A 12635-nucleotide genomic window follows, 5' to 3' on the forward strand; every position below is an offset into this window, starting at 1 on the left:
GGTTCTGGTTTCACTTATTTTAAAACAGGAATCGGAACCGATAAAATATAAAGGTTATAGTTCCAAATATTATAGGAACCGACCCATTGACACCCCTAATCTCGAGATAGATGTATTTTTTATTAATCTCAAATTGACTTGTACCTAAGCCAATGTGAGTGAATTTTGATGGCCACACCATATAACCTGTTTCCAGCGAGGCCCAGTTTGTTGGGTTTAAAAAATTAAAATTAGTTAATGGTGGCCAAAAATATAATTGTCATATCAGAGCCAGGTTTCGATCCTGGGACCTGTGGGTTATGGGCCCACCACGCTTCCGCTGCGCCACTCTGATTTGTTATATACCTTTGCTAAAATTATATATATAACATTATTCTTTACACAAATCTTACGAAGAATAATTTCTTGGGCTTCACCCTGCTATGATAAAAACATCATTACTTTATGTTAAATAACTTAGACCCAATCACTCCTAATACAAAGAGTGGTCAGCGTGTTTCACCCATGTCACTTAAGGCTGGCAATGCGTTGGACAATATCCGCTTACCCGACTCATCCTATTCGAGTTATTTGGGTATGGGTACAAATTTTTTATTTGATTAAGAATTCAAATAAATTTATCCATAATTAATTTTATCCAAATATTTTAAAGGTTAGATGTGGATATGCCTTCTATCCAACCCGAATATCTGTTTATGAGAATTTAATATAGTAAATTCACAATAAAATATACGTATAATCCAAAATTAAAGATTTTCTGTCATCTTCCCAATGAGGTATATACATGACAAACTTGGATGTCCACTTGAAATTAAGGTATATCTTAAAAAAATAAAGTGGATAAATAGTCAGATATGTATAACCGAATATAGAGTTAGATAAAGATATGGAAATCGCTTTGTCCGACCCATTGCAAGCCCTAATGTCACTCCTACTTCAAAAGCTAGGTCCTTGTAAATGATTAATTTAATTATGAATTGGGATCCATAGACTCGTGAAAATGAATTCATATGTTCACACACAATCTCAACCATGCATATGTAAGATCCAACAGTTCAAACTAATCTTAGAGATCCATAATACATCCTCAAGATACATCTTTTATCCCTAAAAACGATTGTGTGTGAACATATAAATAACCAGTTATGTTTGAACATATGAATTCACTTTTCATGAGTCAATCGGATCCCGACCCTGTAATTATAAGTTCTCTCTTTTATAGTAAAAGAAAAACAATACTGCAAATTTAGAAAGACTTGTAAAATAAAAACTGCACTAAAACATACAAATGTGCATAAATCTTTTGATAGAAAAAACAAGCTTTGTTATCTTCTCTGAACAAATTGGTTGAATTCAGATACAGAAGAAAGCACCATATATAACACAAGATAAAAAAACACTTCTCAATTTCTTTTTAACAGAAATAAGTAAATAAAGCTCACCCATACACAACAAATATATGGTAATGGAACAAAGAGGGCGATAACAATGAACCAAAACTAAACCAGTTTAAGTTTGCCATGCCATTGTGAGAAGAAGTTAATAATTACTAGCTTTCTGGAAGGACAAGTAGGACTTCAAACATAGCTATCAATCAATGATTTCCTCATTTCATCAACAATTGTACTAGGTTGAGCTTCCCTCAACTTGAAGACACTCTCAATGACTGAGAGTTCTGTAGCAGTGGTGTCTGACCCACAGAACGCTGTCCAGTCATTGACAATCATTCCAGCACCAATGACTTCGCTACCTCGGTTTACAGTCCCAGCCACCAAGGGGACTTGGAGGAGTGTGGAAAGTTCATCCAAGTCTTCAATCGATGTATGGGGATGGACCTATTTCACCACATTTAGAGAAGAATAGGTCAGAGTGGTCCGTAGTTTTACATGCGTCTCAAGCCAACAGTAGTAGAAAAGGAAATTATTTCTTACCAATCCACCTCGGTTAGAGATGGCACAGTAACTTCCCACAAGAATGTTTCCAGCAATAGTCTGTCTGAACACTTCCACTCCAAGAACATCAGCAATTAGCTCTTCAGTTTCCTGATAAAAGATGTACAGAAAAGGAAATCCATGGAACTTCAATATGCTATAGACAACTTGAACGACACATGTGGATGAGAAATGGTCCCACCAAAATATCTAATTAAACCAACTAAAATGGCCCTAAATCTTCAGAATGAACAGAAAAATTGTGGTGAAAAACCCAAAGAAATAAAGTCTCCAATCAAAGAAAAATTGTGCCCCCCATAAAGGACATATTTCGGTAATGTAAGTTCACAATATTATACATGCATTCTTATGTGCCAGAAAATTCAGTGATTTATACAAGCTTGTAATATCATGTCAAAGATGACAAAATTTTCAATGCAGTAACAAAACCGAAAATGTTGGGGAGATTTGGTAAAGCTGACTAACATCATGGGGGGGTCTAAAGATCATCATGTAGTTTATATGAATCTCCTACTTGGCACTTAAGATGTTGCTTCAGCTTTAGACACTTAAAACAATTTACTTTTTACTTCCTCTTTAGAATATATTTTCTATTTCTTCAACTTCCCACTCTAGATCTCTTTCCACTTTCTGTCTATGTTGCCTGCATTCTTCTAAAAGATGAAGTGCTCAAGTTGGACACCCACCAATTATGGAGGGACACCTCCATATTTGTTTTTTTCCCTGGTTACTGAAGATACTAATAAAAGTTTATGATAATTTAGCAAAAAAAAATTATGATAAAGAATGTGAAATTCTGATTAAAATTTTCAATGCCAAATATTAAGGGTTTGGCATAGGGGTGGGCTTTTCGGCATTTAAGAGAGAACTTTGGACCATTACCCCCTTTGCCATTTGTTAGGAAATTTGGAGGGAAAGGAATCTTAGGATTTTTGAAGGAAACAAATCCCTGGTCCATAATATTGTTTGTTCTATTTCGGTCTTTTTTGAAGACTTCATAGCCAAATGGGATTGGGTGTGTAGCATCGTTGTGTAGTTTGCTTTAAGTTTCGTCTTCTTTTGTGCTTTCCTTTTCCTCTTTTTTGTACTTTGCTTCTTGGTCTCCTCAACCATGCTATTAATAAAGATCTTTGAATTATCAAAAAAAAATTAAGATTACACATGCAGTTTTGTTTATAGGACATAAATAAATAGCCACCTAAAAAATTACTATTTTGTTTTACACTTTTTATATAACTTGTCACAGGGCAGAGTTGAATGGCGAAATAGGATTCATGTTTGGAACTCCAACACTCCATACCCAGGTTGGAATTAGATACTCATGTGAGTACCACTTCAACATTGTGAATTAACATATCCAAACAATTCAAATATTGATCCTCAATATAAGAACCAAAAAGATATAAATTATTAAAGGACAAACAAAGAGAAACCCTACGGACGTTTAACTGGTTAAGCTTGAAGAGGAAGTGGTCTATCTTTCAAGGCCTCCATTCTACAATGTCTTTGTTGCGGGAGTAATTCATTTCATTCTTCCTTCTAATAATATTTCTTTCTAAAAAAATCCACCGACATGCATAAATGAATCTATAATCCAAATGATTTTTTTTTTATAAGTATAATCCAAATGATTTTTCAATGCATGATAGTTAATTATAAAATTGCAAATAATGACTAATCTTCAAGTTTCAACCGAAAATATGTAACTTTACCCTGTCAAGATCAGTATGTGTAAGAGCAACATGGTCATTGCAAGCTATACAGTTCCCCAAAGCAGATAGTCTCTCCTCAATGCGTTGAACAACAACTTGATCAGGTAAACTGTTCCTCAAGTGTTGAAGCTCTAAAACAGAAATAAAAAAAATTAAACAATTAAGGATGTTAGCTTAGGTGGCTCACATGCATAAACCAAAGGCCATTTGTATACAAGCTGTTAAGAATACGTACAAGCAACCAATATACATTGCAACACAAAGTCCAGTGCAATTGGTTAAACCAAAATAATGATGACAGGTGATAGATAGTCAAACCAAGACAACAACCTAGGGTCCACAACAAGATGTTTGCATCACAGTGATAAAATCGTGAATGGAAAGCTCTTGAACCAAACCAAGCCAGTTTCTCACAGGTCTTAAGAGTCCCAAATGTTCTATTAATATTTTTCCCACTACTGTAGCCAAGTAGGCTTTTCTTTGCCTACAGGTACTTGTCCCCAGTGAGAGTTTTGTTTTACCCTTTTTGATATCGAAGGATATTCCCACACCCAATGGGATGGGACTAATCCCTAAGGTCGCATGCCCCGACACATGGAAGTGACAGTGTTTCCCATGAACAAACATGTGTTGAAACCCAGTCGTATTCAAATGATTAACTAGTCATTTAAACTAAGGAATTAAGCTACTCTCCAAAAATAGTCATCAAAGATGCGTTATCCTTTGTTCGATAAACCTATCAAAAAATAAATAAATAAACCTGAAAGAGAAGTGCATCATGTGACGAGAGGCTTAAAAACTTGAAAGGGTTACTCTTTAGGTCAGATCACTCAACTTATTATAACCCCCACCCCCCAAAAAAAATTTAATAATAATAATAATAATAACTATAACAATTAAAGTACAAGGAACCTGAGAAGATATGTGATTGGATTCTAAACCTCATCTACATTAAGAACTACAATAATATAGTTTTGACCCTTTATATCCTAGAAGATCATTCTCAAAAGCAAGATGGAGAGAATTGCAGTTCCCTCTCACAAGCTAAGTGTATGCTTGCTAAGTTTGAGGACAGACGAGGCAAATCAATCTTGCCTTCCAGGAAGCCCTGAATGGATTAGCATGGCTGTCTCTGGGATCTCAGCCTTGAGCCCATAAATATGACCCTAATACACGACACACCTCATTGTGAGTAACTTTGGAATTACCTACAATTAGCAGACAATTAAAATGAACATGAACCACACTTCAAGATTTATGTCCACATAGTTCAAGTTAGCCACTATCAGAAACATTCCCAACCCTTCTCCAGGTCTCAAGAAAACTTTTAAGAAAGAAAAAAATGATAATAGTTCAACTATGCCACTACAATTATTTTGGATCTCAGAAACCTAGATCAAAGCATAGAAATCCCCTTCCAAAGGGGAGTCTAGTGAAAAAAGATCAAGAACACTTAACTGGATTAAAAACTCAACCATAATCATTCTCCGAAGAATTCTTATAAAAGGCCTCTAGAGATGGGACACCATATCCATCTGACAGAAACTTGGATGAACCAACAAACAGAAAGTGATGTACCAGATAGCAGGACAAGTACCAGATGGCAAGACCCTCTCCCTAAATTTTAATTTATTTACATTCCCCCTTAATATACTGGCCTAGGTAACAGTAAGCCAGGCAGAAATTGAAGTAACACCAATTTATATTGCACAAGTAACGAGATCAACTCTTTTTTTAAAGTATAAATTTATTGCCACTAGGAAAAACTTACAGAAGGTGATCGAGATGACCCAAAAAAATAAAGCCCCCAAAACATTATGCTGTAATTCTTGGCTTGAAGACTTGGCCCCATCAAAGACTCTTCCATTCCTTTCCAACCACAACCCCAAGCAAACTGCGAAAGGGAGAAACCTCCACAGGGTATTCTTCCTCCCAGAGAATAAGGAAGGGTCTCAACTCTGAAAAGATAAAAAAAAGATAACACCGAACTACGAACCACCCAAGACACCTTGAAAAGGGCAAGGAAATGAGTCCACATCCCCATTCACCTTACAAAGGAAACAAAAATTAGGAGACACAAAACCCTGACTGATTAGGAGGTCAAGGGTAGGTAACCTATCAAGAGCTGCCAACCAAGCAAAGAAACATACTTTCGAGGGAGTCTTGGAACCCTAGACAAAAGCGGAAGGAAAGTTAGAAGTGATGGTCAAGGCTGAGGCGAAAGAACCAGTAGAGGTGTGTTGTTAAGTCTACAAGCTCCTAGAACTCCCAATCATTGAAATCCCTCCTGAATCCCAAATCCCAGATGGGTTCTCTCCCCACAAAGTTTAGAAAATCATCACAAGTAAACCTCTTCTTTAAGTAAAGGTTATAAAGCCGAGGAAATTGAGCACAAAGAGAAGAAGCACCACACCACCAATCCTCCCAGAACCTTACCCTATCATCCTTCCCCACTTTGAATCTCCCCCACTTCTTGAACTCTGAACTTACTTTCATTATTCCTTTCCATGCACTACACCCGAAGGGAGGCTTTAACCTCCTCACTCTCCCAATCATATCTTTTTTCCCCATACTTTGCCCAAATCACCCTTTTCAACAGCTTCGTTTTCTCAACACCAAACCTCCACAAGCACTTCCCTAACAACGCTGAATTGGTGACTTTGAAACCATGCATTCTTCTTCGACTCGCTGACCACCTTCCACTTTACTAAATGAAGTTTCCTCACCTCGTTCTTAATGTTCCACAAAAAGTCGTTGACCAACTTGTTCAATCTCTCCTCCACACTCATAGGGATGGTAAACAGAGATAGATGACAAATTGGGATGCTCTTGCCAAAACGCTCTTACCCCCCCCCCCCTCCCCTCTCTCTGATAAGTACCTGGCTTTCCAATAACTCAGTCTCCTCTCATTTGTTCAACCATAGAATCCCAGATAGCCTTACTCCTATACTTTGTACCTAAAGGCAGACCTAAATACGAAGTTGGTAAAGACTCCTTGTGACACCCGAACATCGAAGCCTACCTAAGAACATCTTCATCACCCCCTACCCCAAACAACTTGCTCTTCTTGAATTGATCATCAACCCTGGCACTGCCGAAATAACACGACACCCTCCTCGGATACCTCACTTGATCATCTGAGGAGTCCAAGAAGATTAAAGTATCATCTATAAATTGTAAGTGAGGCACACTAATTGCACCCCTCCCTATCGAGAAACCAAAAATCTCCCATAAACTGTAGGCCTTCTTGAGGAAACGGCCTAACACTTCTGCCACTAAGACAAACAACAAAGGAGATAGAGGATCCTCTTGTCTAAAACCCTGGGAGCTCCTAAAGAAATTTGCAGGGCAATCATTCAGCAAGCTAAAAAATGCATTTCACTATCCACTCTATCCAGTTACTCCTGAAACCCATGCGCTACATCGAGCATCTCAATAACTCCCAATTCACATGATCTAGGCTTTATGTGTACCAATTTTGCAGACTAAACACGCCTTTCCAGAACTAGTGAGATCAACTCTACCCACACTAGAAGCATTAACACTACAAAGGGGAAAAAGAATATTGCCTAACGAAGAGCACAATAACAATAATTAAAGAACGGATCCCTTGGAAAAATAAGTTTATGGTTACCAACGCAAAGCATGGCATACACCCTATGCAACAAAACTGAAGCTTAAGAAAACAATAACTTCATCTGCATAAGATCTTGTATCAGTCTGAAAGGTACCTTGATCAGTGGTATTGTGTGGCAATAGAAGCCCTTTTTTGTTTCCTGCCAAAACCAAAAAATACTAATAAATGCAAAATTGAAATCATCTTCACAAGACCAGCATTAGTGACCTCAGAGTTCTTACCAACACATATCCTTCCAATTATTCTATTGCCCGCTATCGATGTTTTAACCACAGGAATAACATCCGTAAGCTCAGATTCAAACACACTGCATGGAACCCAAGACCTCGTCGGCATCCTCTTCTTCACAAACTAGAACAATAAAAAGCCAAAAAAAAAAAAAAACACTTGAACACCTCAAACGTACTGACCTGTAAAAGTTTTCTGATCCTCCAATTGCAACCAAACAGTATGCATTGGTCAATTTTGAGAACACCCCAATTTCACAGGAGTTCTCAAACTGAAGACCTGCATGGATTCTTAAGTTATAACAAAAGCCCAATTTTTTGCACGGTAAGACTAGATTGTGTTCAGAACTTGAAAGCAATCAGAAAAGTCCGAAAACTTACGGGTTGCCATTACAAGATGTTGAAAGACAAACTCAAACAAAAGCTGCAAATTACAAGACCTGTGACCACCAATTTAAGTACCAAAGATCTGAGTATAAAGTAATAAATTTCAGGCCTCATCCAAGGAAGAAGAAGAAAAAACACAATAAATCAGTGTGAGATGAGATTAAAGCAGAAGCAATGCGTCTCCAATTTAACAGTTCTCGATAATGGGTAGTAAAAACAAATGGTCCATCCGATTTTCTCAAATATAGAATCTTTATAAAACCCTAAACAATTAGAAAACAGAGGGTTTTGAGGGGTGAACCCCCACTCCTTGACAAACTGGGGAAAAAACATTAAGGGCTTCGTTTGGATCACAAACCTTAGGAGCTTTATTTTTACACGATCCAACCAGACTCTTGAACTCTTCTAATTGAGATTGATTTTGATCTATAAACAAGAACTTTGAACCCTAACAGACTAAATCAATCTAGAGAATAATAATTCAACCATGATTCTTAGAATAAGCCTAAATATTCATGCTTTTTTCATCGAAATAGAAAAACCCTAACAAATAATCCAGGAACTACAGCACCTGTGAAGATTTTCGAAACTTTTGTGTGATTCAACTTGAAGTGATAATCACTAATTAGGGTTTTAGAAACAGACCTTCGTGACTCGTGACTCGTGACTCGTGACTCGTGCTGTAAGGCCGACGAGTGATGACCCATACTAAGATTTTTTACTAAATCATCAACACTATGTGTCTTAATTTTATTGGTTATTCAGTATTTAAGTCAACCACCGTGGACTCTAGCGAGTTGTCGGTTGGGAGCGGGTCCTTCGTAGCCCATTCTCCCTGTGGACCTCTGTAGCCCTTGGTCTACTTGCCATACAACATCACTACTCATGGCTTTAGATCAGATTTGAATGGAAATAAAATAAAGAGTTACTATTGCCACACCAACTGTGTGCAATTCTTTGGTTATTTACATAAAAAGTTGTTGTGGCATTAGTAAAAGTTGGTGTGGAAATAGCAGATCTAAAAACTCCAATTTGCTTCTTCTTCTTTTTTTCCTGATTTAATCAAGTATTTTAAAATAGATGGTAACTTCTAAATTTAAGTGATTGGATTTAACTGTCTTGATGATGTGGCACACCTTCAATCGTTGATAATAATTACAGAAAAATCAGGCTTGTGGGCTTGCGCCTGTTAATTATTTTATTTGTCAAAATAAAAATACTCTTCATTTTGCATTATTATAAATTAATTGCTTCAAATGTATTTAACAAATTTATTTAAGAATATTTTTGTTATTTAAAAATTTATTTAATGTGGATTTCAATTTACAATATGCACCATTTTGTTGTTTTACTAACTAGTAGGTGGCATCGATAAATGCATATGTATTACAAAAATTAAGATTTAAGTATAATTAAAAAAAAAATTATTAAAAAGTTATTTTAATTAAATAATCCTTAAGGGTGTCTCGTAAGGGGTTTCAAACTCAAGACCTCTAAGAATATTGAGTTAGTCTTTGTTAAGATATAATTGCAAAATAGATACCCAAATCAAAAGTTACGATATAATTATAAAAGAAAATTGAACTTCAATTTCATTCTTCATTTTTTTATAACAAAAAAATACATCTGAATGTTCAAAATTAAGTGTACATCATTCTCCATTCGCCATTCACGATAAACAATCATAAAAAATGATTGCAATCATCATTGAAAATCTAATTATCTGAATAAGATGAAAAAAATTATTGTTTAGATATTTCAAAAATATTATGACGAGAGATGAAGTTCCTGATGTTAAGAAAAAGAAAAATTCACCAAATGGACTATTAAGATATTGTCCAAAAGTTAGGGATTATTTAGAAAGAAAGAAAAAATCCCTCCACCAGAGTCCTTTAAGTAATTTTTCTATAATAATTTTCAAGTCAAAATATCACAAAATTGTTCATTAAATCAAATGAAGATGTTAATTTTATTTGAAGTCCAACTCTATCTCAAGTAGAATTTAAGGGATTGACCTATTGAAGTTGGACTGCTTAATTTAACTTGGGCCTACCTCTGGCAAATTAAATGTTGGAAATTTGATTTTGCCCTGTCTTTGTATAAGGGCCATCTAGACCTCTAGTTTTTTTCTCTTTCAATAAAATTTTATACTACGGTGTTTTACGACAAAGTAAGCTAAAAAATGTGGAGAAAATAATTTGCCTTTCGCATTAGGTTTGCCCTCTCAAGCAATAAATCTTTTCTCTCCCTCTGCCCTAGGAAAATGATTTGCCACACTAGGGTTAATTAAAATAAATATTTCGGTTAATTAAAAAATACAGGAAAAAAAAAAGATCTACCTAAATCACAATCCTCTTTGCGTTTGATATTCACCTGACTCCACCTCCGTAGATTGTTTTTTGAGTCCAACTAACCTTACTAAGGGTCTTTGGGCTCCCCTTGTGGCATAAAATACATGATCCAATGCTTCAAGATTGGGTGGATAGAATTCTATGAACATTGAAAAAAGCAATTTACAAAAACAAAAACAAAAAGTTAGTTTTCACAGTTGAATTTTAATTTTAAGTTTGGGAGTTAGGTGGAACTTCCGAAGCCGTCCATTTTCAAAGTCTTGAATCAAGCTCTCTCTCTCTCTCGTGTTAAAATGCTGATGCAGTAATCCAATTCAACAAAACAAACCTTAGTAAGGCTTCAAATTTTACTATGCCAATGAGAGGAGTGTTTTTAGATCATTGTTGTAGGATGTTGATATGGTAAGGTTGTTGAGCTTACCGTGTGACATCCAAAAACATGATCTGATGCCACAAGAACAAAGTGAACAAAATTCTATGATTTTTAGAAGAAGAAAAAAAAACATAAAATTGTTATTTTTCACTATTAAAATTTGAGAGTTAGGTGGGAATTTAGCAACCATCCATTTTAAAAACCTCGGATCAAGATCAAATTTATTTTATTTTATTTTTTTGGATCTGAGTTTTTCCATGACATATAGAAGGATGAGGTGTTGGATTTCCAATTTTGTAATCCTTTTGAGATCTAGGACCCTTAGCAAGATTTGAAATCTTACTAAGTTGGTAAGGAAAGTGTTTCTCTTTCTTGATTAAAAAATATTTTTCTTACTAACTTAAGTTTTGCTAAGGATCATTTAGGTCAAATTGACTACCACATTGGCAATCTAACATCCAAGTCTTATAGATTTCATGGAAAACCTCTTACGAGTAGGAGGATTTTCTGTTACAGTTCTAGCCATAGAACTTTTTAATAAATTATCCGAGGGTGTAGTAATGTGCCATTTTTTATTTCTCTGGCGGCGATAAGCACCATTAGAGTCAAAAGTGTCCACCATGCATGGACCTTCCCATTTAGGAAAAAAATGCTCCTTAGATTTACGGGAAACAATTATAGGGTATCTCAGATCTAAAATTGTTTCTTCCATAAAATAATTTATTGTGGGCTTGATCCAAGGTTTCGAAAATGGATGGCTATCGAACTACTAAATTTAAAATTATTTTCAGTGAAAATTTTCATGATGTGCTCAAATAGTGGAAAATGATTTGCCTGATTGCCAAGCAAATGATTTGTCTGACAATATTTCCCATGCAATCAAACATGCCCTTAAAAAAATTGATTTTAACATGACGAGAAGGTATGGAAGCAGAATGAAGAATTTGATAGAGAAAAATATAATTTAAACTTCAATAAAAACTTGTGAGTGCATAAAGGGGTTCTAATAAAATATTTTGGGGATATAATGAAATTGAGGGTGTGTTTGATTGCACATGAAAAATAGGGTGGAAAGTCATTTTCCATGTATTTGATTGGTTTTTGTCATAGAAAATTGTTAACATCTGTGATGTTAGACTACAGACAATAAACAAAAAAGATTGTAAAATAAAATAATAAAGTAAATTTGAAATACCATAAATGACTATTTTAATATTGAAATAAACGATACTTGAATTTGACACAATAGTCTTAAAATAGATTTCGTTCATGTGATGTACTAATAGTCTTTGGACATCTGTTTCTCAGGATACAACGCTTTACACGTGTACAAGACAGTACTCCTAGTGTACACGTACAATTGAACTTGTACTATGATATGTATTCTCAAGGATACACGGAAAAAATCTCTTGAAAATAAAAAGGCATTATACAAGTAATTACTCAAAAATTGAATGAATGTGAAAAAGGGAACACATGAGAATTTATAGAATTAGTGACTATTTGAACAGACACACATGTCTATTGAGACACTATTTGTGTCTCTTAAAAAAGTCATGAGTTGACTCTACTAATCACTTATGCACCCCCATGTACTAAGGTTTTTCGGACCAATGGGTCCAATTCACGTGCGCATAGGCTTGACCCATATCTTTCTCACACTTACTACACTATGTGAGAGTTTCTATATAAAAGTTACACTCTTTAATTATTTCTAATCGATGTGGGACTAAAATTTTACACTATAACTTACAAACAAACTACTTAACTATTATTTTAACTTTTTTACTTTAACTTTTGCTTTTACTTTTCTTCCACTTCCATTTAAACATTAGGATAAATCCTACATTAATCCAACAATAATTTTCCACGCTCTTCCAAAAATCCAACAAAAATATAGATTTTATTTTCTCACTTTTATTTATGAGAAAATGAAATTCACTCCCAATTCCATCCTCAAATCTTCTCTATTTTTATTCCCTACCACAACCACCAT

At 35.2% G+C, this 12635-nt stretch overlaps 1 protein-coding gene and 1 non-coding gene across 4 annotated transcripts; both read right to left on the reverse strand.

Moving 5' to 3' along the window:
- Nucleotides 1–262: 262 nt before the first annotated feature.
- On the reverse strand, nt 263–334 carry TRNAM-CAU (transfer RNA methionine (anticodon CAU)). Its single transcript has one exon. It is a non-coding gene; the product is annotated as a tRNA-Met (tRNA).
- Nucleotides 335–1362: 1028 nt separating this feature from the next.
- Nucleotides 1363–8631, reverse strand: LOC147407728 (eukaryotic translation initiation factor 6-2-like). 3 transcript variants are annotated; one of them, XM_086436443.1, is made up of 8 exons: nt 8561–8631; nt 7910–7968; nt 7712–7808; nt 7523–7608; nt 7396–7440; nt 3665–3795; nt 1932–2042; nt 1363–1835 (listed from the first exon to the last, which is right to left on the reverse strand). In XM_086436443.1, exons 1-8 carry the CDS (start codon nt 8620–8622, stop codon nt 1578–1580), a joined length of 849 nt encoding a protein of 282 aa, XP_086292569.1. In that variant the 5' UTR covers nt 8623–8631; the 3' UTR covers nt 1363–1577. The 3 variants fall into 3 exon arrangements, with proteins under 3 accessions (XP_086292569.1, XP_086292570.1, XP_086292571.1); XM_086436444.1 differs by having other exon boundaries at nt 8487–8583; XM_086436445.1 differs by lacking the exon at nt 8561–8631 and adding an exon at nt 8487–8505 and having other exon boundaries at nt 7910–7997.
- Between the last annotated feature and the right edge of the window lie 4004 nt (nt 8632–12635).

This window comes from Akebia trifoliata, chromosome 3 (genome assembly GCF_017979445.1).
Source record: "Akebia trifoliata isolate Shusen 1 chromosome 3, ASM1797944v1, whole genome shotgun sequence".
Classification (NCBI taxonomy): domain Eukaryota; kingdom Viridiplantae; phylum Streptophyta; class Magnoliopsida; order Ranunculales; family Lardizabalaceae; genus Akebia; species Akebia trifoliata.